This window comes from Aphelocoma coerulescens, chromosome 3, assembly GCF_041296385.1.
Source record: "Aphelocoma coerulescens isolate FSJ_1873_10779 chromosome 3, UR_Acoe_1.0, whole genome shotgun sequence".
In the NCBI taxonomy this organism is placed as follows: domain Eukaryota; kingdom Metazoa; phylum Chordata; class Aves; order Passeriformes; family Corvidae; genus Aphelocoma; species Aphelocoma coerulescens.
The window spans coordinates 24,664,496-24,692,084 of NC_091016.1; the positions used below are offsets into that span (position 1 = coordinate 24,664,496).

At 40.9% G+C, this 27,589-nt stretch overlaps 1 protein-coding gene across 1 annotated transcript; it reads right to left on the bottom strand.

Annotated features, from left to right (window-relative positions):
* Positions 1-1,956: 1,956 nt before the first annotated feature.
* Positions 1,957-24,320, bottom strand: RRP15 (ribosomal RNA processing 15 homolog). The gene is made up of 5 exons (XM_069009515.1): positions 24,218-24,320; positions 20,662-20,936; positions 18,741-18,838; positions 17,710-17,911; positions 1,957-2,557 (listed from the first exon to the last, which is right to left on the bottom strand). Exons 1-5 carry the CDS (start codon positions 24,288-24,290, stop codon positions 2,405-2,407), a joined length of 801 nt encoding a protein of 266 aa, XP_068865616.1. The 5' UTR covers positions 24,291-24,320; the 3' UTR covers positions 1,957-2,404.
* Between the last annotated feature and the right edge of the window lie 3,269 nt (positions 24,321-27,589).

A 27,589-nucleotide genomic window follows, 5' to 3' on the forward strand; every position in this document is an offset into this window, starting at 1 on the left:
TGCTAGTCAACAAAAACAAAACTTGTGAAATAAAGCAGCCTAAAATCAAAATACATAGTTAGCAATTTTTGTAATTCTCTGAGCTTCTTGGCATATGGCACAAAAAAAGGACAAGGCAAAGACAAGGTACAGGATAAAATTTAAATAACTACTCCATATACATAAAAATGTAAGTATTATGCTTCTTAAAAGGCAAGAAATGCTCTCCACATATAGGCTATGCACTCTAAATGAAAAGGAAGTTCGAAATACCTTTAGCAATATGGATAGAGTCCACATTTTTCTGAAACACACAAGAGACACTTCAGTGCTTTAATCAAAACACTACTCCAAAAATGCACAAATAAACACCCAAGTATTCTAAAAGTATTTGGAAAGCATTCTGAAATTTTTAATAATCACCTCAGGATGCCGCAGTCTCTAAGAAAAACTCAGATTATTTTCCAGAACTTTGATTACGGAAAGAAACCGCTGATACGAAACTAGAGAACAACTGTAGATTTAAGGGTGCTGATGTAATTTTTCCACAGAAAGCAGCTGAACTCTGTAGAAAGAAAGCAGTGTCAGGTTAGAATGTTATGCTGCTTCATAGACTCAGACCCCATTGCAGCACGTTTTTGCACTGCACTAATGAGACGGTGACTCTCACTGCACAGCTGTACAGATGTTGAGCCTGCCGAAGCCGGGATAGCCATATGTCAAACTTCTGTGGTTTTGCCACTTGGTATTTTGGGTGTATGCCTTCATTTGTGATAATAAATATCAGACCACAAACTAATGTCTCCTCAGATATCTAATATGTTCAACACTCAAAACAGCTTGAAAATCTAAACATTTCTGCTGTTCACTTTGAGTTCTCCTCAAAGAATTATGCTACAATATATACCAGATGAATAGGCTAGGGATAAGACAGTGATTGCCAGTTGTTGGGATGGGTTTCTCTGCCATTTTGTACCTATATTTTTTATCCTGCAGTACACACAAAGTTCAAACAATGCCTTCATTAGGAAAATCTAAATCCTACTGCATGTTTCCGTGCTGAAGACTGAAAATTTCAAAGTTGCTCCTAATCATATCTTGCCTATAAGCAGGTACAAAGAAAGGTTTGTATGTAAGGCATCTGTAGAAATGGATAGAACAGTACTATGTATTTTAAGTATCAATTAATAGGCCCCAAGTCTTTTCTTCACATAGCAAATGGGGAAACGTGATAGCAAAGTTAAACAAATGACACAGCATCAGTCAGTCAGTCTGGAACAGCAAAGGCAGCAGAATTCAACCTCAGCCTCTCATTTAGAACACCTTAATCACCACACAGTTCCTTCTGTATGCATATGCTTACAGAAAATATATTATTACTATGTGTGTTAGCTTCTGCACCTCTGCAACCAACAGCTACTGAGGAGAAATTGCTGTGGCTTAAACAAAGCCAGTTGTGTTACCCTGACAGATGACTTCCATATTTGTTACTGTTAGGGCACACACCTAGGAGGAAGGGCACGTTTGACCCTTTGCAGACTTGAGGAATTAGCATTAGAGCTGCCTAAACCCACAGGATGAATCTCGGAGCTCCAGCTCTTCACTGAAAAAGGCGAGAACAACACAGCTGCAAATGAAGCAACACTGAACACAATTTTATGTGGTATTGCTAGAAAAGCTCTCCCTCCCCAACGAAACCAATAGCAATGACTGTCCTTTCCTCTCCTACCAGACTCTTAGCTTACACAATCTCAGACTCGCAATGGAAAAACCATATATATATATATACACACACACATATATAAATACTAAACCCAGTCAGTAGAGTTGAGTCTCTCCTTTTATAATTACATTTCCAGAGTTGTCTCCAATCAAACTAATGCTCCAAGACCAGAACTATCACATTAATGGTTACTTTCCTTTATTATCTACAGAACCTTTTCTGGCCAAAATAGTAAAGGCTCTATAGGAGTCCGATAACTTTACAAGGTGACGGTATTTCTGTGTTTATTGTAAGCCATTTCTGTTGCAAATTGCAACAACTTTTCAAAGTGCAACAGTGATTTGGACATGCAGGCACACTAATACATCAATTGCCATGACTAATGTATAAACTTTTAATGACCTTGGCAAAATCTATCTTTCATTGGGCAAGTGCCACTATTTTGACTGTACAAAATGTTTTGGAAATATGTTGAAAATTATACTTGTTTTGGAAAATATTTCAGGATTTCAGTATAGCAAATGGAGCTATATTAAATAAAAGTTTGACATGGAGGAGAAAACACTCCAAGGTTGTGTAAGTCTTTTTTTTTTTCTTTTAAAAGAGGTATCCTCCAAGTGTTGTACATTCACAGAATGCTGACTTTTTATCCAAACAAACTTAAGAAGATAAAACATTATCTTGAATGGTTTTCAGTTTCATTCAGTCACTGTCATCTTCTTGTTTCAGACCACCTCCTTCTCCACTGTTGCCCTCTCCATCACTTTCCTTGTCCCAGTCCTTCATAGATGCTCCCATCATGAAGTCATCACGCAGTATATTCCATTCTGGCCCCTCTTCAGACTTCATTTTACCCTAAATGTTTGAGGGGAGGAAAAGAAAAAACAGAGCAACATGAGATAAATGTGAAAGGCAGTAAAAGATGGAAGGTCTTCATGCAATCAAAATAACACCTCCCACAATCGGCAGACTGAGGGCCAGCTCTTTCTGCAAATGGTACAGAAACACGCAGAACAACCAAAAATGACTTGATGCTAAAAAGCAAACTTGTTTTAACCAACCAATAAAAGAAATATGGAAACAAAACAATTATTCCTCATGGATGAAACAGTCAACCTTGGGCATGGCTTGCTTTATTAAAATCTTTCTTGGCAATCAGAATGGATTCATGATATCATTTATTAACCCCCAGGTGCTGCTTCATTAGAACACTTCTTGGCACACTTCTAAAACACAAATATGGATTTAATAAAGGCTTAGCCCCCCCAATTTAATATTTAACATATTCGGTGATACATGAACCAAATCCCCTTTATGTGAATTATTACCTCACTACCTGGGCTTGTCATATGGTACAAAGCTGCCTCTAAAAGAAACAAAGTTGATCTACTCTTAGCAAGCCAACAACACCTTACTCCAAATTTCCTACCTCTTGGAAGTGGATACACTCGAGGCCCACTACACGGACTGGTGAATAATAAGGAAAAGGGGCGGGAGTGTTTCAGGTTAGCACTGAAAACAGCGCCTGGTCGCAGTTCTTGGAGGTGACAGATCCCGTTTGGGCAGTGCAACAGCCCCATCCTGTGGCAACACTTCCAAACAACAGCTTGAAGCTACACCTACATCCTTACCGGAGGAAAATACCAAAAGCTGTTCGACGTACTGACGAAGGATTTATTTCAGTGGTTTATGCCTTAGCAGGAAAACACTTCTGAGCAACAACACGGCTCCGTGTCCAGCAGGAAAGCAAAGAATTGTCCTACCAAAGTGGAATTAGGGGCACCGAAAACACTCATGCAGGGTCTTTGAAACAAAGTTAACACTGGCACCCCAGGTAGGCTTTCTCCACTTCCCTGCTCCAAAGAAAGGACCTCAGCACTGGGTGGGGTCACCTCTTACAGCATCCTCTGCAGACAGTATTTGCCTACTGGATGCAAAACCTGCAGGAAATGTATGATTACTGTAGGCATCTGTCCATGCCTCTTCTCTGTCACTCATCTAGGAATGTGATACCACTGCATATTTAAGCTGAAGCCTGTGGGAATCAATCTTTGGGATAGAGCAGCATACAGAATTTGATAGCAGGAGGAAAGAGAAATGAAGAATGCGGGTCCATCACTGTAAATAAAACGTCCTTATCACACCATCAGAAGTTACCCGAGTGCAAAAAGTCTGCCAAACAAGGCATGTATTTTTAATAGGTAATCAAAGCAGAAATGCTGCATGTGACTTCTCCTGCAGTTCTTTCTGAAACACTGCCCTCACAAAAATAGGGTAACAAGTCTTAACACTTTCCTTCCCAGAAGGAATTTCCCAGGACCCAGCTCAAAAAAAAAAAGAGAAGCTCCACAGCTTTTCCTCAAGTTGTTTCTACTGGGTTTTGGTTTGGGGCTTGCTTTTGTGTCTTCACAGCTGCTCTCACTAATGGCTACTCCCATCCAACAATTCCCCTTTTCCCCAGGGTAGTGCCTCCTAATCAATTTCCACTCTTGCAGCAATTCGCTTCAAGTGCTACACCCAGTAAACCTAAAATCGTCTCAGACAGGGCAATCGACTGCATGGAATTAAAGAGCTATAGATAAGGTAGGTTCCTAGGCAGACCTTAAAATATTCACATAGGAATAATCTGTATTATTACAATAGTGCAAACACAGGTACTCTGTTCTGGGATGCAAGGAGAGGGTAACTATTTTCCCCTCCTTTTTAACGGTATTGCAGTTGTTTTGTATGTTTACCTTAGCAGAGTAGAGAACAGTTTAAAAAATCACCAAGCTCTTTCTTTCTTAACCCCAGATCTTTGATAAATCACTATTTGAACCGTGAAATTTAAGAGAGGTAAATCTGAAATACCTAAATTGAAACATCCCGTATTTCTTACGAAACAATCTACATTTTTTGTTCTCAATAATAAACCAAACAGAATTCTTTCTTTCCCCAGATGTGCAGAACAGGGTTTTTTTTCTTATTTTGTTTTGGTATTTAAACAGCACAGAGCAGTACATTATTATCAGCAATGACAGTGGCAGGCTCAGGGTTTGAAAAGCCCAATCCTCAAATTCATCACAAGCTGCTATTCAGCAACCATTAGCCCTTCTTTCTGGCTATGTCAAGTGAACAACAGGACAAAAGCAGGACCTTAACAAAAGAGGGGTGCTGATTCTCCATAGCATTACTCATTATGTAAGGCACCACAAAGGCCTGAATAGAGTTTTACAACAAGCCAAAGGAGAAAGACAGAGGTAGCATGTTCGTGCCTCAAAGATGAAGATTAAATGCTTGAAAGCAAATATTTAATCAATTTTAAGCATGCTTCCAAGTGAAAAAAATGCCTTGTTTAGTATTTTCATTCCTAACTCATTTACTACTCTATTTTCCCCTCAGAATAAAAACTCTCCAAGTCTATGGCATCACAGAACATTCCCAAAGCCTTAAGAAAATATGCAGCAAGACTATTTGTATAATTAACAATTAGTTCAACTGTAACATCACTTCCCAACTTGCTTTATGTAAGAATGTTAATACAGTTGGGTTTTCAATGCCATAATCTAGCTTCATCTAAATAAAACAAAACTGATTCTTGGCACGTGGAAAATAAACCAGCTTTCAATCTACACAAATGCTTTTGAACTCCCAGTCAGCTGTTCATGCACATCTCACTACAACACTGAAGTCCCCTTTGAACATCCCCAAATGAAAACAAAGCAGGCTACATAAACAACAGAGTGTAACGCTACATAATGTGAATCCTTCAGTAATGCAAGGAGTGAAAAATTCTCGTGTTGTTTTTTTTCCTCTCCTCTTTTATACACACATAGGAATTGGGTTTTCTTTGCCAGAAGGGTGTGGCAACCTATTTCAAAAGGTCTGAGAGGCAGCAATTAGTACCTCTAGAGTCACTGGTGTTTTACTAATTGCTGGTGATGGACTTGTTATCACTAGCCGAAATAAGGCAGACCAAAGCACGCACAATGGTTACTCAAGTGCTGATATTTACTTGTTGTGATGGACTCATGGTCCAGGTGAAATGAGTTCATGTAAATAAAAAAAACCAACCCAACACCTTGCCTACTTGCTAAGCTATCACAGCACTAGCTAAAGTCTCACACAAGTAGGGCTCTGTAGTGGGGACATAATTCCTGAACTAATTCTAATTTGAAGACATACCCTCTAAAATCTGCACCAGGACAAGATGAACTGAAATTCTTGGCCAAGTCCTAATAAAACCACCAAACAAAGCTCCAAACTAAGCTCCAACAAAGCTTAGTTCTGTCACTTAGAACAAGCAGCTGCCCTTTGCAGGATCCAGGCTCCTGGATGCTTTTAAAGGAATTGGTCTATGAAAGCCTCGTGGTAGCAGCAGCAGCAGCTATATGATCAAGTTAGAAATCTCCCCGGTTTTGTCCATTTCTTTACCACCACAAAAAACCACAGCTATAAAATTTGCTTTTGGTAAATAATAAGACAGTATCTTCAACTGAGACCTGCCAAACCCAGCACTGGAGCTGTGGCAGACAGCGCTGACACCGAGGTGTGGGATCAATCCTCTCTGCCCCTTCTGAAGCAGGATACCTGCCAGAGCTTTTCAGAACCTTATGCTGAAGCAGACCAAAGTCCATAGTGCTTACTGGTAACTAATGGCATTAAAAGGTATGTCTTGAAATCAGGGCACACAGACAAAAGACAGCATTTCACTCCACTGTCCACCAGCTCATGTCACTTGAACACACTCCAGCTTCTGCCTCTGCAAAGCAGCGAACAAACCTACAGCACCATGGAGATTCCCCAAGAGCCTGTGTCCAGAAGAGAGGAATTCCAGGGTATTAACAAAGGAACGTTTTTCAGACCTGGGAATTCCAATCAGCACACTGGACCCCCATGCTTTTGCTCTGTGTAAAAGACGAAATGCCAGAGCTTGCAGGGGCATCTCTCTTTACCAGCACCTACAATAAACGTTTATTTGTACCTGTCAGGGAAGGAATTTCTAACATAAATATCTCTCAAGCAACAACTTTTAGCATTGAGAAAACAATTCTAACGTGCCTAATTAATCTGAACTGCCTCCCCAGGTTCCTCTGTTTTGCTCAAGACAAACATTTAAGACCTTGAGACACAGCAAAGCTTTTGTCATGATGGAGAAGTTAAAAAGCGTAACTGCCAGAACACATTCTCACATACATCTGACAATTACCTGCCCTGTCAGCCTGCATCTTGCTCTGAATGACTGCTGCTACTCTGGTTCTCATCCCCAAGCAAGTCAGTTTAAACTGAGCTCAAAAAACTCCAAACAAACAGCACAGGCATACACTGAGGTATATTAAATCTCAATTTAAAACAATAGTAATAATACAACCCCCACTTGGCAGAAGAGGGGGAGGGAATGAAAAACAAAGAACACCAGCATAATCATTTCTCCTAAGTTCATTTTCAGCAATATTTGAGCTCACAGGCTAAGAAAATAAATTTCCCTCAGGCTGAGAAAAAATAAAAAAAACTGCAGCCAAAGTATCTAAAGCAGAAATTGAAGCAGAAAACAAAATTTAATGATTTTTAACAGGAAAATGATACTTGGGCTTGATCATTAGTGCTGCTTGCAACTTGATCTGATTTGAATTGCAACAAGATCTTGACTCTAAGAAAGGTTCCTGTGTAAGCCTGATCCCAAGCAGCCAAAACCCCACAAAACTGCAAACTGAGAATACAACCTGCACCACTATTATCTTGAACTTCTGAGCTGAATTATCACAGCAACTCACTCTGGGAAGCATTTTCAAGCTCGCAGAACATGTGAGCTGCACAACAGAGATCTATTCTTCTGCAGTATAATTCTGCACAACTGTTTATTCCTTAGGGTGAGAGTTATTCAATACCCATTTGCATCTCTGAATGAGAAATTACAGCGACTGAACTAAACTGCCCTGGTTTACTTGAAGTGACACCACACTGTGGGTATCAACAGTGGCACAGGGGATTTACAAGGTCTCTCATACAGACCAGAATCTGCTCTGGCAATTCTAGTAAATAAATCTAAGAATGAATTTTTTTTACAGTGTGTTTTGAGACCTGCTGTTCCTGTTCAAACTTCTCTGAAAGTAACACACTGGAATTGTTACTACAAGCACAACAAATACTGATTTTCCTTTTGAGCACAGCCAGAAGACCACCCAGAGCTTAACGACCTGAACGAGGAATCTCCCCATCCTCACATCCTCCTCTAGGGTTTACTACAACTGGGGATGTGTGAATGAGAAGGAATGCTTTGGGTTGGCTTGCAGAGGCTTAAACATGCCCCAACTTTAGAGGGGTCAGAACTCAATTACAGAATTTCTAAAAACAAGCATTAATCTGGGCCTAAGCAAAGAAGAAAAATCATAAGCACTGTTATTAAATGCTCAGTTGCAAAGAAGAATCTTAGAAAAAGCTAATGAGAGAACAGATTTCCTCAGCCAGAAACCTCGTAAATTATTATTTCTGTCAGAAAAAGCGAAACTATTTTAAGAATTCAAGCTTAACACAGGGCCCTTCTGCATACAGGATGCACTGGAACTCCTCAGCCTGCGCTGTACTCCAGCCATCGACAGCAGCCATCTCAGAAACCCTTGTGCTGCACAAGGAATTCCACCACATGTTGCTGCAAGACCTGTTTGGCCATACTGGCATCAAGACTCCCTTCCCATGTTTTAATGAGCATGATGAGTAGCATGGGCATGCTACACCAGGAGCTGCTCACAGACAATAAAAACTCACCTGAAAACAAGACTCACCCAATGAAACAATCCTATAGTTAAGTTACAACGCAGGCATGACCTGTTACCTTTACCCATACCAGCAGCTCCCCTTGGGGAATACACTCTCTAATTTTTAACTTATGCTCTCTGAAATACAAGGCAAAATGACAATGTTGCAAATATGAAGTAATCACACTATCTTTCCAACTGCCAGGCCAAAACACTCCATTGACATAAGGAAGAAAGAAAAGGTCCACAAATAAGCATTTTTAACTAGGCACCAAGTAAACATTAGTTCAGAGGAGATTGCAAGTTCTTAGAGAAGGTACCTGGAAAGATAGGAATAGATTAGCACATTCCCTGTATGAGGTTGCCATGCAACATACCAGAGCAGAAAGTTTATGGACTCTTTCAATACGCCATCACTCCTCATTTTCAGTCCTGCTGGTTTTTGTTTCCTGTAAGAACAAAACTCTTCATCATCCCCATCTATATGCTTCACACATATACCTTCACATCTGCAATGCCTGTTTATCAGCAGTCACACTACTGACAGTGAAATTCCTGCCTACCAGACTGGCCATTCCTATGCCTGTATTCACCTGTTACTCCTACCATTTATTCACCTGTAAATCTCTACACAGCTTCCATGCTTCATGTACTTGGCATTGCACAGCATCAGCATCAATTACTGCTTGATATAAAGACCCACTGAGTACTGTGGTTGAAAATAACTCATGATCAAGACTTCTGTATTTAAAGCAATGTGTTACACTTTCATTGCTTATCAGACAAGAATCTGTACGGCAAATTATGGTAACCAAACTAGTTGAATCATAGTCCTGACTTGGAAAAGACAGTGCTGTCCATCAGAAAAAACAACTTTTCTTGCTAGCTAGTCATGAATCACGGGTCTGAGGCAAAATATTATTCACTTTATACCAAAAGCATACTGGTTAATTACAAAGAACAATCTTACAAGGACAACTCCTTACCAGCTTCCATGGTTATTACTAAAAGGAAGATAATGAACTGAGAATTCTTCTGTTTGGATGGGATTCAAAATGAAGAAATAAACAACTTTTCTAGATATGCAGCATTTCAACCCTGAAATAAATGCACCACAACTTCTCACAAGTAATAAAAAACTCTCCATCAGCTGGTCCTACATTTCTTAATGTGTATTTCCTGCAGTAATGAAGACATGGCAGAGTTTAAAGATGAACCTAAACATCACCTCAGATCCACAACATCGTTGTTACAAGTTGCACAGTTCCTGAACCACCAAGCTGTATCTGGAAAATACACAGATACAGCAAGAGTGCCTAGTAAAAAACATTCAGTCAAGATTAAGGCCTTCACTGTGCTATCCCTCAGAAGTCACATCCTCAAGTTTTTTAAGTCTACTTTAGACTAACATTTTCCAGTCACAACAGATTTTTCTCAGATGTCACCCATTTATGAAAGACACTTATGCACTATCTCAACTGGGTACCTAAAATTTTCTGCAAGTTTTACAAAAGCTTGCCTGTTTGCCCAGTAAGGAAACATGCAGACCTGCAGCTGTTTGGAGTATTTCTGATTTTTTTTTCTTTTAATAAATTATCAGCTTGAAAATTTTTGAATAATATGAATTATCACTCAAATCATTTTCAACAAATGATGCTAAAATCATCCACTGTTTTTCATTATGATTCAGCCAGAGGCATAATGGAGTGAGTCCCAAAAGGCTGTCAGAAACAATAAAGGCTATAGTAATGACCATGTCCATTACTTCCGGCACTTGAGAAATCATCTCACAGAACAGCTGATGAGAAAGAAGTGGGGCTAGTAAAAAGCCTCCTCTTCCTGACTCAGGATTTCCACTTACATTTGAGTGCCAGAAGAAGTATAAGGATCCAAAAAACTTTGAGGTAGGAGGGTGACAAAAAAAACCAAAAACAACAGACCCCCCACAAGGAAGTAACTTTTGTGCAATTTTATTGCTAAATATAAAATAACAATGTTTTCATGTCTGCTAAGCAGCTTGTCTGATATAACCTCCCAACAGTCATTGCCCTTGCTTTTACTTAACTGGCTTTTGTGACATATCGTAGAGGTCTCCAAATCCAAATTTCTCTGATTTTACATTCCTGTAATTTCCCCTCACACTGTCATGCGTGAGTGGCAAGCTCATTAAGGAACAGACCACACCCCTCAACACTCCTGGCTGCTTTCTAAAAACAGTTTAAACCTGATGAAGGAAATGTAAACTGCCCATGATCCCAATCCCTTATCCTAAACATCTGGCTACCCTTTCTCTGCATTTCTGACCTTTCCATCTCCTACGTTTCTGTATGGGCTTTCCCAACAGCTGCAGGTGGAGAAGAAATGACACAGACCACCTGCAGAACATTGACCAAAGTTCAGCAGCAAACCAAAGAGAGGTCAGACCTTTCCAAGAGGCAGTTTTAGTATAATTTGTAATACTACCAGGTTTTTGGATTTTTTTAAAAGTACATTTTATAATATTTCAGTAAATTTCAGAAACACTCATTAAAAACTGGCCAGGATTTCCCATAGTACTGAAAAACAATGTACTGAACTCAGCCATTGCTGACCCTCTAACCATTGCAAGCAGGAACCAGTTTGACCCACCACTCCTGAAGTCTATCTACCAAGATAAATAGATGAGTAGGTACCCACAGAGGTCATTTATAACACACATCTGCTAGTTCAACACTTGGGAAATCAGAACACTTTATACCTTAATAAAACTTCAAAGTAAAGGAATCACTTTTCAAGATAATTTCCAATAGCAAATGCTTACATGGAGGGAAACAAACTTATTCAGATAGACAAGCTCCACCCAAACCTTCTTACTTCCAGAGAACATTTTTCTATAAAACTTTATGAAATGTTTAGATGTATTTTTCTCTAAGTACACTGCCCTGCCTTTAAGAGTTATGAACAAAGCCAAAAGTGGAGAGCTGCTTTTATAAGGCTTCCAACTTGATTTACCAGATAAAAGTCTAATAGGATTTGACTCTGTGCTTTGTATACTCACAGGAAGATCAAAAGAAGATGTATGCCACAAGTTTTTCAAATGTGGTTGTTTTAGACATAGTTTTACTGAAAAAAAAAAAAACCCTTGCAACATCTTCGGGGAAAATAGAACACCATCATAGTATCCTGTGCACTAATAAACAAATAGCAAGGCAAGTTACTCTCAAATATGACAGATGGAGCTGTCTCAGTATTGCCTGACATTTCAATCACAAGTCCCTGTTTATACTCACTTAGAAATTTGCCAAACTTCAACCGCTTCATGCTGAAGGATTTTGCAATGTTTCAAATAGAACCACTTCATTCCTTTTCACAGAAAGACAAACTTAAAATATTTTGTCTTCAGCTCTAAGGAACAAAGAGACATTTTCTACAGGAACCCATTAAAACCTTGCATCATTCATTCTTTTTAAACTTAAAAATCAGTTAAGAATGTGTTTTGGAGCTGGCAACATATCTTTTGCTATCTCCATGAACATTTGCCTGGATCTGGACAAGTTATAAACATCTGGAAGACTGCCCTCCCCAAACCTCAGGTCATCACCTCAGTAGATGCAATAGGCATTTAGCATCCAAATTCTCTGAAGATATCTGTCCTCACTGATTACACACTATCTGCATCTCAGCAGACAGCACTAAGCTGAACCATGAGTGGCTCGTGATGACACACAGGGAACTGGCCTTTCTGTGTGAACAGCTGTCAGGGCTGCTCCTGCATTAGGCACAGGATGCTGGGCTGCCTGCTTGGCCCTCAGGTGCAGGGGGAAAGAACCTGTCAGGAATATAGAACAGGAAGAGGATAAAAAAAGAGGTAGATGGGAACAAAGTGAAAAATCACAGCCTTTTCCCTTCCTGATTTGTGATCAAATATCTGAAAAAGAGGACAGAAAGGGATATCTCAGTATAAAACCACAGGTATAAGGGGTAAAATACTGCCCATCACATGACCCTTAATTGTTTTATCTGGAGTTGAATTTACAGTGTCAAGTTCTTGACATCTATCAATCAAATTTAAATATTTAAACACTGACAAATTTAAATTGACATTTAAATATTGACAAAGCCCTACATTCCCATGTTAACACGTGCATTACCTACTATGACAACAATCAGGGAGCTGAGCTTACACATCTTAAAAACCCAATCCTGTTGATGACCTAAACACTGTAAGTTAATACAACTTCTAAACAGATTTAAAGTAAAAATGTCACCATCAAACAACCTCTAACACTGCACAACAACCCCTTACCTTAAAGAATATAAGGAATATAGGATATAGCAAACTGGTGGCAGGCTGTGCTGCATTTATCCCTAAGGATATTCCTAAGAATACAGCATACAATTAGGTAGTCAGCAACTTTCTGGTACAAAACCAAAAAACTTCATTAAAAGCATCAGCTCCAAACATATATGGGTGACCTTCAAGTGAATGTACACACAGTTGGGAAAAACAGATACAAATGCAGTATCTAAAGGAATCCAAATTAAAGGTTTTTGTGCACGTGATGGGAAGACATTTATTAAAACTGGGAGAATACATCTACTCTGGCTACAGCTGAACTAAATTAATACTTGGCTGCCCCCTCAAATCTGCTGGAATACATGCATGCCTGGTTACTCCTTCAGTTAGGTCCGTAAAACCAGCACACAACAGCTGTTGTTGTAATAAAATTCTGCTACTCTGCAATGCCATTATCACCTAAGGAAGTTTCTTTATAAGATTAAAAGAGGTGCTGATACACCTTACCAAATTTCCAGAAGTCATCTCTGCCTTCATCCATACTTCAGAAACAATTTCCTAACGCAGGCTGAAGCAACTGTTCAGACTATTGTCACTCCAAACAGGTACATGAATGAAAACAACTTTTTTTTCACCCTCCCTATTCCTACACTGTGGAAACTGGAAAAAAAGCAGACCATGCTGATGGCCAGTACTCATGAAGCTGCAAAAAGAAGGCAGTCACTCTCACAGTTTTTAAACTGATCTGACTTTTAAGCTGAAAAGCACAATTTATACCCCCATTTTGCTTAAAAAATGAAAGCCCCCCATGCCACTCCTTGTAACCCAGTAAGAACAGCAAAGTCAGAAGTGTAGTACTCCTCCTGCCCTTGAACAATTTTCAAACTGCTGATTAAAATTCAAGTCTTATGAACAAAGAAAAATCTATAGTAAGCCTGACTCTAATCACTGTCCTTACAAATTACTTACCAGATACTTGGAGCATTTATAAAATATGCTTGAGGTCAAAGGAACTTTTCTGGAAAAGCACTTTATTTTAAGTCCCATATGAGCAATAGCTGCTATGAAATAGCACTTGTATTCTTCTCCACTCATCTTCCTTCCCATCAATAAATTATTTTAGAATAGGTACTATTTTGAGACCAATACACCAATTTTTTCCAGATGCCATCACAACACAGGAAGCAAATTGTACCTCCAGGTCATGTAGCCAGCCTAGCTTACAGAAAGATTACCTTGCAGAATTTGGATCATGATTACTGAAGTAGACCAGGAAATCCTGCTCTTAGTTCCATCACTGAAATGCTCTGTAACAGATATTGTGTAAGAACACTTAAAGCAAAATCATGCTGCAAAGGCCTAATTAAAAATGAAAGGTTCATGAGTGCAGGTTATGCTTGTCATAAAGAGCATCTGTAACTTTCATGCTAGTTGTTTATGTGTCACTAAAAAATGTTTTACCACAGTAATGCTTTACAGGGAGCAGCACCAATGACAAAAGAAAAGTGAAGATGAAACTCACTGACACACAGCAAGGGAGGAGAGTTGAGGTTGCTCTGAGAATGCTAACTCTGAACTGCCTTGTTTTCTTACAGTTAAGACTTGAAGACCTCATGTAGTTCACTACATCAGCCAGCATGTCCGTGCAACTCTAGGAGAACAGAAACTTCACTCAACCCTGGAAGCAAAGGTACTTCCTAAGAGCACCCAGAAATCTCTTATGGACCTAAAGAACACAAAAGATTCCTGCAAGGAATCCTTTACTGCCACTACCTACTTTTGTATTTATTCCATAGACGTAAAAATGACTTCAGCCTCCAGGCCTGAAAAAACAGCATCTCTGATATGTACCCTTTCTAAACCTGTAGTTTAACAATGTTTCCTATAGTGTCCAGTGGGAAGCTGGAAGATGCGACCAACACATCCTGAAATGAAAAGCTGGTCTGTAAGGATTGTGTTGAACAAGACTGAAAGCTCTCACATCTGCCAGTAGAAGATTCCTAGAAAAACCCACCCCAAAACTTAAAAAAAAGCCCATGCGAACACAAACAAGTGGGATTTTTATTATTTCTTTTTAGATTACGACATTTTTCTCCCACATTGCAAGGCTTCAGACAAAGTGGTAAGAGGAGAGAAATTAGTTGATCTTACCCAGAGGCAAGCATCATGCACAGTAACTTGGAAAAAAAAACAGGAAAAAATATTACACAAGTCAGCTGGCTCAGCAAGGATTAAGAAATACCTTGATAAACAGCAAATGATATGAAAGGCAAAGCTTTTGGCTCCAGCTCAGAAAAGTAATTACTCCCAGCTGGGCACACAAAACTCCAAGAAAGGCTACAGTTTCACAAGAAGGGCACAGGAAAACCTTCACAGCCTTACAGTCTTTTCTTCATAGTTATGTTGGTAGGTATGTGCCAAGTAACATTTAGGCCAATGGCTAAAAGTAAACAAGACTGTGAACAATGTTCTAGTGGGGCACAGGTTACCTGTCCTTCCCAGGAATGCATGAAGCTGATGGAAATAGAGAACAAAATTTAGAAAGTGGTCGTGCTACTTTGAAACCGTACTGTTGCAGATGGGCCTCTAGAGCATTTAATTTCTTTTTTTCACATATAAATATACTCAGCTAAATAGTCAATCACAACAGAGCTTTATAAGGGCTTTCTTCAACAACCCCTGACACTTGAAAAAAATCACCAAACTCTCAAAAATACAAAGCAAATTTTGCATTCAGAAACTCCTGCAGAGCAAGAAAATGTCTTCACCCATTCTCTCAAATAGAGTCAAGTCTCATGTCACAGCACAAGGCTCAAGTCAAGAAAAGTTTGCTCCCACTGGTAAAAACTTTTTTCTGCTATTTTTCCTGCTGACTGCTTGTTTTATGTGGGTGGGGTAGTGTTTTTATTGTTCTGGACTGCCTTTTAATTGATGGCAGATTGCCTGGATTTTGGGATTGGCATCTCTTCCGTTGTTTTTGCTGAGATAAATTAATGTATTTCCCCCCCTTTTTTAAAAATGAAATACACTCTATACTCTCGACTGTTAAAAACAAACCCACAAAACAAACAAACAACAGCTTTCGGATGGCACAAAGAGTCTGCTGAACTCCTGCTGCAAGAAATTTACTACCAAAAAGCCTCATCCAGGCTTCCTACCCCCTGAAACACCCTCAAAGACCAAGAAGCAGAGATACAACAGTAAAGGCCAGCAGAACTGTTCAGTGGCTAAATATTTGTGTAATTCTGAGAAGGAGACTGAAGAGCAGATTTTGGCCTGAACCTCAAGCATCAACAACTACCAGGAGGGAGCCTGCTCAATGAGTAAAATATGTTCTCAAGAGAAAATAAGGCAGATTAAGAACAGCTCGAAAAGGAGTTATTAAAGAGTTTGGTTCAGTATTAAATTGAATGGAGAATCACTGAAGCAAAGGCAAAAAGGGAGGGAGGAAGGGGGGTCGTCTATCTAGGCAGACATGGAATTAAAAAACCCAACCAAAAACGCCGATCCCCACCCCAGCTTTTGTGCACAAGCAATGTGAAAGCAGCACCTACATTAATACTCAAACCCAACACTAACCAGCCAGCATCCAAAGCATCTCCAGAGGATGTGAATAGAAATATGCTGTTACTGATGCTGCCAAAATAAAACTTTTTTTTTTAAGTATAGAAACATTTGCAATCTGTGTTTTCTGACCTTGTAATTAAAAAATTGCCCTGCTACAATGTGTCACAAAAAAAAAGGTCCTAGTTCTTGCCCAGCTATTGATTCAATGCTGACTACAATAGTAGTTGGCACTGCCATTGTTCCAATATTCTGCTATTCTGAGGGGGGAAAAACAAACAAACAAACCAAAAAAGTAGAACCACACACAGGCACATGCCCCCCCCACAAACAGGCAAGCTGGAATCATTTACAGAGAAATAAAGTGTCAGCACCAAGCTAAATTGTTCTCATTATCTGAAGAATTTAAAAAATACTTCAATATTGCACTTGCATGAAAATTGTATGAGCACTCCATGCCAGGCAGTGTTTCAGCATGTTCCCCAAGCGCACACAAACAAAAAACATATGACAAACTGTTGTCTCCTAACTGATTAAAGTATTTCTTCCTGGCATGGAAAAGCACTTAGTTAACTAAGGCAGTGTGTCTGGGCCAATTGCAGAATTCCACCCACTACCAAGCACAGAGTTCAAACCTGAGCACAAATACGCTTCAAAAAAGTGCAGCTTCTGAAATACGAGAAAGAGTGTGTCTGAGCAACTTGTTTTCAACCCTGAGCTACTTGGTGAGCTGAAAGAACTGATGAAGAGTTGGATGAGTCCAACTACACTGCGTCTCAAACACATTTGGAAAAAGTGGAATGTATTTCTTTCCAAAACATCACAAGAGCAAGGAAGCCACACCAGCCCAACACACACAGACAATCAGGGAAAGAAAAGCCTACATATAAGGTTTAATACATCTCTGCTTCTTTCTGTTGGGGAATTCATTTTGTCTGGCAAATCCTTCAGTTTCAGACACCACAATCACCCAAAGGAAGCGAGTTTGACGTGACCAAACTGTGGGGACATGCAGGTAGTACAGTCTAATACACCGTGTAACATGGACAGCCTCCAGGTCTTCAACGATTTCAAGGAGCTAACAATTATTAGCCAAATTCCAAATGTTACAACCCACCATAATTTAGCAGTTTGTTCCATGCCTGGTGCAAAATCCAAGATAAAATCCAGTGTTTCATAATCTTTTTTTAAACACACAGCTAAACCAAGTTATTTGCATAAAAGGCTTGATGTCTTAGCAGAAGAGCTTCCAGCGTTTTGTACTTTGATAGTCAAAAGACAGAGGAAACAGGCTAAGAGCTGCTTGTTCCCTTCCAGAAGCCTCAAAACAACCCAGCCATTTGGATCACAGGTTTATGAAGAGCAGGCACATTAACAGTCATTATAATAAGAAGGGACCTTGTATGCATTTTTTTCTCACAGATGAAGCCTACCTGTTTACTTTTTGTGGCCTTTCCAGCAGGATTCTTGCCTCCCTTAGCACCCTCCATGTTTCTTAAAACGTCGATGAAATCTCTCTTTGAAACAGAAGACATCAGTTTAGCACGCTTCCTCTCAGAGCTCCCAGCTTTCTTCACCTGCTCTTCCATTTTCTTCTGGTGCATCCTGACAGCATTGAATAATTGTACAACTCCTCTGGGATAGGGAAAAAGACAACAAAGCAAAATTTTAAACTCAAGTTCCTTTTACAGGAATGAACCCCCTACTAAAGCTAATCAGTGCAGATGCTGGATGACTTCGAGCTCCCCAAAACGGTTACCTGGAACCTCAGTTCGGTCAAGAACATACAAGACTTTAAATTTTCACTCCTCCTTCATACTTATTGCTAGGAACCAGTAACAAACAAATCCACAAATAACTATTCAGACTCTGAAGTAAGCTTGGTAACATGGCACTGAGATCAGTTTCATCCCTGAGCATGTTTCATCCTTGGGAGCACGTTATTTGTCCTAAAATCAGTTATTAAATTACTCAGGCAAGTTTCTTAATGGCAGCTGAAGTAGGGGGATAAGGCAGAGGAATGAGTAAGGAGACAGATACAGGCAGCACATCAACGTGTTCAACCAGTTCTGTGACACCAAACCACCACAATGTGGAACAAGCAGCTGAACTTCACAGCTGTGGATCTGGGGGGAATCCTCTGCGGAGAAGCAAAAAACCAGAGCAGTAGAAACAAGTGTTCTGCATTTTTAAAGCATTAAATTAACAAAATGAGGGGATCCAACAAAGCACTTCTGTTAAGCAAACATTAGATTCCCATCTAAATTTTTACTCTTTCATAAAGCTTCTGAAATCTCTTGTTGAACTTGATACTGTACAATGCAGACCTGTCTATAAATCTCTCGGCTCCTGATAGTCACTTCTTAAGAGTTCAATCTGATTGGAAACAGATTACCTGCACAGGCCTCTTCCTCCTCTTTTTGATATACATATATTTAAGGAAAGCATTCAGAAAAACTTTTACCTCGTGGCAATTCTCTGAAGATTTCTTTCTTTCTCTCGGTCTTTGACAACATCTGGCTTCACTCGGCACATCATTTCCCATTCCCGCTTTTTATCGAGCTGCATTATAAATATTGTTATGTGAAACAACATGGACATTTGAGAATGCAGCATGCTCTGACAGAGTATGTAGCAGGAGGAAAAAAATGTATCTGCAAAGTTCACTTTGGTTGAAAGTAAAGGGAGCTCTGGTATAGGGCTGGACAACAGGTCTGAGCAGGTCTCCTGCACTGACACAACAGGGCCACACTCAAATCTCAGAGTCATCTGCTTTCAGTAACAAAAGTCTAGGAAAACGATGCTTTCACACTGACAGCCATGAGCAAGGAAATTATTCAAAGACAGCCTTCCAATCGCAGACTTCACAAGCTGATCACAGAGAAATTTCTACATAATGAATCCCTGGGTCCATCAAGACAGGCATGTCAGATTTTGAGCCTTGGGAATTTGACATCCCCCCACAGGATTGATCGTGGTATAGCTTTGTGACCAAAGTGACACTCAGCAAAGAGTGCAACAGGCAGAACTCTAACACAGGCAGAGCACCAAGTGTCCACCAGACAACAAGTCATGTGGACAATACTGGTTTTTGTCTTTTTTTTTTGGAGGCTCTGTTTCAAAAGCAAACTGATCCACTTTTCCATTACCAGCAGACACAATACCACCAGCTTTGCTTCTGCTGCAATAGCAGACCACTGTATTTCATGACCTCTGCTTCAGGAGTAAAGTAGTGACATTTTTTCTTCCCCTCTGAACAATTTAACAGTGTTTTAGTCCTGGTGATGTTCCATTAAATCTGTTTTATGCAAGAAGTCTCTAATAGAATTTCAGAGTCCTTATCTTTATAACTCCAGGCAGACTACTACGAATTTCTGAGTTTATGACCATGTTTTGGCCTTTGATCAAAATAACTGTCTTATCCTACCTTTCATCAGCAAGAAATCAATAAAAGGCAAATTACTTTCAAGTTTTTCTAAAGCAAACAAGTCAGTTTGGGGACCTGTGGCCCATCTCTGTTTTGCAGTATTCTCAAATATTGACTGGATGAGAGCAGGTATTTAGGACAACCATAACTGGGCTGAAGCTCTCTGTATTTAAAAGGCAAGCCATGGCCCAGCCACAGCATGTCCCAAACTGTCAGGTGAATAACCTGGTTATCCCACTGAAACAGAACTGGTAGGATGAGCCATTAGAACTATTAATGTATTTCTAGCCTGAAGGTAAATCAATCAGAGCCTGGAATTAAAAGTTCCACTGAAGGCACAAACAAATTACTTACTTGCCAACATGGTTTTGCTTTCTGCATACCAGTTTCAGAACCAGAAGCAATTTAGGGCACTGACACCGTAACAGAAAACTTCAATCAGGAAAATGATTGAGGGGAGCAAACAACAATGCACAACCACACCAGTGATTACTGCAATCTCAACCCAGAGGCCTTGATTTTGGAAGTCGCAGCACAATTTAAATGAAAGCAGTTTGCTTCTCTTTCTCCCTCTCACTTTCTGTGGTAGAGAACTATTTCAATTTGTAATGCCAACAAAGTGAATTTCACCCCAAATTAACAACAACAATTAAAAAACCAAGCTTAAAGCAGCTGCTTTCACTCTCTCAACAACAAAAACACCTTAAGCTGACAGACTGGAACAGTCCTGCTGCCAAAGTTCAGCCTGCCTGATGACCCAGAAGAAGCAGTAAGGGAAAAAATCCTACACAGCATGACTGGAAAATAAAAAAAAAATTAAGCTACTCAAGATCACTGGGAAGGAGAGATTCCAAAACTGAGACAGCCTCAGCAGAGATTTGGGAGAGTGCTCTGAGACTATTTTGCATGTAGCCCATCTGACAGTCACTGCACATGGAATACTGCATCTTTTTCTCACCCTCATCTTCTTTTCTTGCCTTTCTTGTTTTTTTCTCTCTCTCTCCTTCTCCAGGCTTTTATTCTTGGCCAAGATGGTGGACTTATTCTGTGGAATCTTTTTGTTGAGCACTTTTGCCATGGCATCTGCCCAGCCTGAACTTGGGCCATCTTTGGAGCTCGTTGCCTCTTCAGCCACATTGCCAGGGGCAGCTGCTTCATCTTCATCATCACCATCCAGGGCTTCACCTCCTGAAGAGTAGCTGTCTTCTGGAAGTTCTGAGCTTAACTCAGAACCTAAGGATAAAAAAAAAAATAAAAAAAAAATAAAAAGAAAGAAAAGAAGCAAAAAACCAATCAGGAATTGTTTCTTGTAGGAATCATTCAGTAGTGCCATTGGCTCCTTATGTAAATATTATCCAAGTTCAGGGCCATGTATTACTGTACATGTACTGTTACAATTAATTCCTCAAGCAGGTGCACACCGTTCTAATGAATTTATTAGAAACTATGCAGTGCAAGTGCTTGCTCATCTCAGTGATGATTTAAACTAACAGAAAGAGGCTGGGCCAAAGGGAAAAGGCAGCCTCAGATATTTATTATTAGATTATTGAATACTTTTATGTTTAGGGCTGGTAACTGTGGGGGAAAAATCCGTCTATTCTGCAGTTAAAAAAGTGTAACTTATAAATGCCTATACACACAAATATGTATGTATATATGTACACACAGACAAACTGCAACAGTGACATCTGGTGTTTGAGTGCAAACAGCCACAGGGATTACACTGAAGCTGGGGGGCATTTCTTACATGAAAGCAAAACCTGCTCAGAGAGAACACCGCCAGCAAAAATACAATTACCTAAGCATAATGAACCCAGGGGGGACTGCTTTGTGAAATACAAATCAAGACAGTCGTCAAGCAGCTCAAAAGAAACCAGAGGCACTGAGCTTTCCTGGGATAAGTAACTAACTGCTCAAGTTACACAAATAAAACACCCCCAAAGTCAAGTTTCCTTACCCCTATGAGCCCTTCAAAATAAAAAAAGAAGGAACTGAAGTTACCAAAGTTTGGAATAAAGCAACATTGAGATGGCTGGAAACAGCCAAACTGATGGTACAACAAACACATGAAGAATCAGTCCTCATTACTCTGTTCAGTGGGCCAAACTGCAAAAATAAAAGTCTCTAACAGTGCAGATGATTAACCAGAATGAAATGGGCTGCAGGTTTAGGGTGGGCTTAAATATGTTTGGCTATTTCACTTCACCACGTAATCAAGAGCAGAGCACAGTCCTGCCAGCATTAATTACTATTCCACTAGTATTTGTGCCACTTGAAATTTTAAATTAATTATCTTATTTACAACTGTCAGGGCTGCAAAATCAAGTGCTGGACAGAAGGAGGCTGGTTTCTGACCCCACCCAGTCCCACCAGCAAGGGACTGATTCCCCAGCAGATTACTCACTTTCATCCATCTACCACTCTCACACTACTGAAAAAAGAAAATTTAAATTCAAAATCACAGTACTGCTGAGCCAAGTGCTTTACTTTGCAAGCACTCCTATATCCCATGAACTGCCTTTATCCACCAAACCATTAAGAGAATGAAGCCAGGAGTGCTTCACAAGATCTGTTCTCCATAAAATCATACAGAGAGCCATTAATGATATTCCTCATTAATCAACTGTCTATTTAATTACTTAGCAAACATAAACATACACTCTGTTGCCACACTAATTCATTACTCTGCCTTCTCCATGTGCCTGTTTAAACCAGAAAAAAACCTACCAAACAACATAGCAGCAAAACAGTGGCACTGACCAATTTAAAACAAAGCCTCTAATGCCCAGGCATGTTTAGAAGCTTGGAGAGCATTTAGCTGTCCTGATGGAAAGAAGTGAGAGTCTATGGTTACAAAACAAACGTGGGAAAGAAATAATCACTGAATAACTGGTCATTATCTCTATCAGTATGACTTTTAATAGCAGCAAGGTGAACACAGTCTTGTGTCATACTCCAACCAAGACAAACTATGGGGTTTTTTTTCCAACAGTCCTTACTATAAATTGGAAATTTAGAAGTGGCAAATTCTCTCAACACAGTCAGTAACTCCTTAAAGGCATCCTTTTAGATATTCGTATCCATATGCTGAGTTTCAAATAAAAAATGAATTCAAACCATTGCCTGCAAAGAAGTAACTGCATCACCACATCGTAGTTCCTACACATAAAACAAAGTCAAGTTTTCACCCCTGGGCCTTGTTCATGCTAGGATATTGCTACTTAGCTTTTAAACAAGGAATTAACCCCTGCTTGTGACTTCTTTTACACACACAGAAGCTAACAACTACCAAAAGTCTGAACCTGAATCCCCCACACTGCTTAGGACCAAGTTTTGCAGTTAGCCACAAAAAACAAGATCAGACTTATAGAAAGGAAATTTGCAAAAGCATGTATTAATTTCCTATACATAATATTTTCTGCCAATAACATAGGACAGTGCTGGATAATACCAGCAACATTTTGCTTTCAACAATTACAGAAAAATTAACAAGTTTTCCACTACCAGCCAAAACGTAATCTATAATACATCGGAGTATCAGTCAACAACATGAGCTAAAGCTGAAGTATTTCAAAGTAATTTAAACTAGATGAACTCCATCAGAAGTAGGACCTGGGGCTCTACTCTGAATTGAAAAGACTGATGTCTGGAATTGATTTAATCAAAGTTCTAGTAGTTTTTGTGTGTGTGTGAAACACACATCTCTGTACTTTACTCTTTTAAACTTGCTCAGTGATCGAGGCGTAGACACACAGTTAAAATACAGCAAACAGTCAGCAATGAGCTCTGAAAGCAGCTCCCACACAACGCTTCCCCTCGGGTTCAGTTTTGACGCTCAAACCAAACAGAACCAACGCGAGCTACAGCTCCGAACGGCTCCAACCCTGATTCCTCCCAGAATAAAGAAAAAAAAAGAAAACCAATTACAGGATAGAATTAAGAAGTGATCAAAACTAGTTAGGTACACCCTCACAACACGCCAGGAGGCGAGAACGAGCGGAGAACCGTGCGTCAAGGGTAAATCAGTGTAACGAGAGTATCCCGGGTGTTTCCTTCGAAGGGAAGCAGATCCCGGTCTCGCACATACACGGAACTCGTGCAGCTCTGCACTGTCGTTCCCCCCTTTCCCAAGGGAGAGGGCAGCGAAAGCCATTTTGGTGGGCCTAGGGAACTAACGAGCTGCCGTCGGTACTCCGGGGCTGAGCGAGGAAAAGCCCAAGGGCCAGCGCAGGGCCAACCACAGCACCAGGGACCGCGGGAATGCCACCCACGGGACACGCCGCTGGGAACGGGCTTCAGCGGGTGCCCGGGCCGGGGCCTGAGCTCCCGTTCCCCGCGCCGACCGGCGCCAGCCCTCGGCCCAGGGTCCGAAGCGGGGGAGATGAAGGGTCACAGACCCACCGGCGGGCTCGGACGGGGCAGAGAGGAAAGGCCTCCAAAGTCAAAGAAGCCCGCAGCGGCGGCCGAAGAGGCTTCAGAAGAAGAGAAGGCCCCCCCGTTCCCGCTCCCGTTACCGCTATCCGTGTCCGTATCCGTGTCCGTGTCCGCAGCCCCGCGCCCACGTGGGCTCGCCACGGCCGCCGCCATCTTTCCCCAGGGTCCACCCAGTGCCGCGCTCCGGCCCGGCCCCCGCGCCGCCAACCTTCGTTCCGGCTCCAAAGGTTCCGGGCAGGCGAGGGGCGCTTCCGGGGCGGGGGTGGCGCGGCGGGGCTGGGGGAGCTGCGGGGTCAGGGGGCTCCTGCCGGCCTCAAATGGGACCGTAAATAAATCAAACAGGGCTGTCCGAGCCCCTCCTGACCCCCAGGCCCTGGCTGCTGCTCCGTCAAGCCGTGGGCAGAGCCTTCGGCCGCTTCAGCTTGCGAAAGCACCGTCGCGGGGTTACCAACACCCAGGCCCCGATCGTGGCCTGCCTATGCCGGAAAAGCTGCACGAAAAGTACCCTGAGAAGAGCTCCAACACCGCAAAGCTCAGGCTGGGTGTTCCCTTCCATCTTGGGAGCTACTGAGGATGGACGTGGCAACGAGAAAAATAAATTAATGCTGTATTTATGTAGGGTGCCTGGTGGGAAGAGGAATTTCCACAGCTCCTCAGTGCTGGTGTCCCAAGAAAACTTAGCCACGCTTTCAAACACTGCTTTAAGGCCCAAAAGGAGGGGCTGGAAGTGTTTGCAAAGTCCAGTTGATGTACTGAAATCCCTTTCTCTAGGGGTGGTATTTGTTGTTAGCATTGGCTGGTCAGAAGAGCTGACCATCCACCACGTGTAGTAATACATTTCTCCTACCTTAGGTGAGAGAAATCTTAGTAATGCTAATTTTTTATCACTTCACAACCAGTAAACAGACACACGGATTTTAAGACCAGATTGTAACACTACCAGTCATCCCATTACTCAATTTGATGTATCTGTAAGAAGCACACCCTGAAAACAGCACTACCTAGAACACCAGAACTGTAAAAGAAGCAAATCTTTGGCAACTTCTTACACAGAAGCAGTCTAAACTAAGCAAATAAAAATTACTTATAAAGAACTGCTGTTCTTGTAGCAATAAAATGTGCTGGGGGGCAGAAGCTCCAGTATTCCTTTGAGCCCCAAAGTAGTGCAGCAGAAATAACCACAGTCATTGCCAAGTACATCTGTAGATAGGAGTATAGGTAGTAAAAGGGGGAAAATGTTGCATGTAGTGTAGTCTTGAGTGTTTTGCAGGTTTTAAAATCTTTAAAAGGCTGTTTTAATTTTTACGCCCTATATTTTTTGTAAATATTTCTTTTGTTGTCGCAACCCTGCACAATAAGTGACCTATGTCTTTGCACTTCTGTCATTCCACAATTTTCCTCAGTGATGTGGATTGCAGCCAAGATAGCAAATTTCTTTTCCTGCCTCAGTATCAGGTGGGAAAATTAGAAGTTGGAGAGAGGTCAGAAAGTGGAGACAGATATTCTTACATGACTGAGGAAACTGTTTCCCAAGAGAAGATTAAAAAGACGAAGTAAGGGTGTCTTTGTTAAGTGCTGGCTAAGGGCAAACAGGATTGAAGTTCTTGTTCCTATCATAATCTGTGCTGCTGAGCAGAGTTATCTCGGACAAATTACAGTCTAACTCACTGCTACAAGCAAAGAGAAAACTTGTGCTGAAAATCTTGGGCCAGTGCTGTGATTTGCAGAGTAACAAGGAAACTATAAACACTCCCATGATGTTTAATGAAGAGGCCCAAGCATTACAGGAGATGCAATTCCTAATGTTTTACTCTGTGGGGCTCAAATCCTACGGTATCTGCCAATAATAAGCAGTAACCATTTGGTCAAGTCTGCTGTGTGATGATAAAGACCCTTTCCATGTGCTTGGCATGATTAATCTCTGAATCACGTTGTGTCAGAAGGGACACTGCTAGGAGAAGGTCATTAAATTGCATAGACAACAAGCTCTCTCAGCATGGCAATTACAGTCCTCATTTCCTAGAACACCCACCTTATTGAACATGTCTCACTCTTGGTAGCCTATTTGTCTCGGAAGTATGTCAAAATCTTCAGATTAAGTCCTGTAATAGGTTCCAATAAATGACGGCTCTGAATCTTCTTCCCTCAGATTGAATTAACAAGTCACGTCTCCGAGAGAACACTTCTCTCCATGAGCATTATGCCAGAGCATTTGTCAGAAAATTTGTTGCCAAACCTCATTTCAAATGGCTGTCATTGTCTCCCATCACTCTGGTGTGAATGTTTTCTGTGTTGAAATTGTGGTCTGAGGAATGCTGGAGATATGACCAGCCTGCAGAATCTTTCCAAACCAGACAAAGCAGCACTTACATCCCAGTTTATCATTAGGAACAGTGGCTGAAGAGCAGCAGAGGCACAAGCTGGCATTCTGCTTGTACGAGTCTATAGTTAAACCTTGGCTAATGAAACAGTGCACAAAACTTGGATCTGTGGGTGCACAGGGCCAACATTGGGGAAAAAAAACCCGAAAGTGTAAAAAGGATGGCACAGGAATTTGCAATCCTAATCTTTTTTAATAAGATTTTAAATGTGTTAGGTTTTGGTTTTTTGGTTTTTTGTTTTTTTTTTTTTTTTTGGGGAGGGAGGTGGTGTTTTTTTGGCTGAAAGTTTAAACATCAACAATACTGGGATACAGCTCAGTTGAAGCAGTTACTGTGTATTCCTCATTACATAGATAGCAGCAGCAAATTCACAGAATTGTAGAATGGTTCGGTTTGGAAGGGACCTTAAAGGTCATCCAGTTCCAGACCCCTGCCATGGGCAGGGACACCTTCCACTACACCAGATTGCTGAGAGCCTTGTCAAACCTGGTCTTGAACACTCCCAGGGATGGGGCATCCACAGCTTCTCAGCTTCTCTGGGCAACCTGTGCCAGTGCCTCACCACCCTCACAGCAGAGAATTTCTTCCTAATAGCTCATCTAAACCTGCCCAGAGTCAGTTTGAAGCCACTATCCCTTGCCCTATCACTACCTGCCCTTGTGAAAAGTCCCTCTCCAACTTTCTTCTAACCCCTTTTAGGTACTGAGAGGTCCTGTAAGGTCTCCCCAGAGCCTTCTCTTTTCCAGGCTGAATAACCCCAGCTCTCTTGGTCTGCCTTTCTAAGAGAGAAAAAATGAAGACAAAACTTCCCTTTGGTTTCTCTTTGGAGTTTTACAACTCCTCTGTCCTGCTGGGTTCTAGAGTTACAATGAATTTGTAGATCCCAGCAAGAAAGCGACCAATGTCTGCACAAGCCTTTTGTCAGTTTGTCTCTAGGAAAGAAGTTTGCAGGATGTTCTTCCAACACAAATGCACAGACTCATAGGGAAATGTTCAATCGGTTTATATAAAGGGAAACAAGGTCAGAGTAGTGTACCTTGTGCTTAAGCAAGGCAGTAAAAGTTTTGTGCT

Bases quoted from the DNA above. Each gene is read 5' to 3' on its own strand.
- RRP15 (XM_069009515.1), bottom strand. From the start codon at position 24,290: ATGGCGGCGGCCGTGGCGAGCCCACGTGGGCGCGGGGCTGCGGACACG. The intron at 20,937-24,217 runs GTAACGGGAGCG...TTTTATCCTTAG, and splicing joins GGATACGGACACGGATAGCG to GTTCTGAGTTAAGCTCAGAA. The intron at 18,839-20,661 runs GTGAGAAAAAGA...TTTATAATGCAG, and splicing joins GGCAAGAAAAGAAGATGAGG to CTCGATAAAAAGCGGGAATG.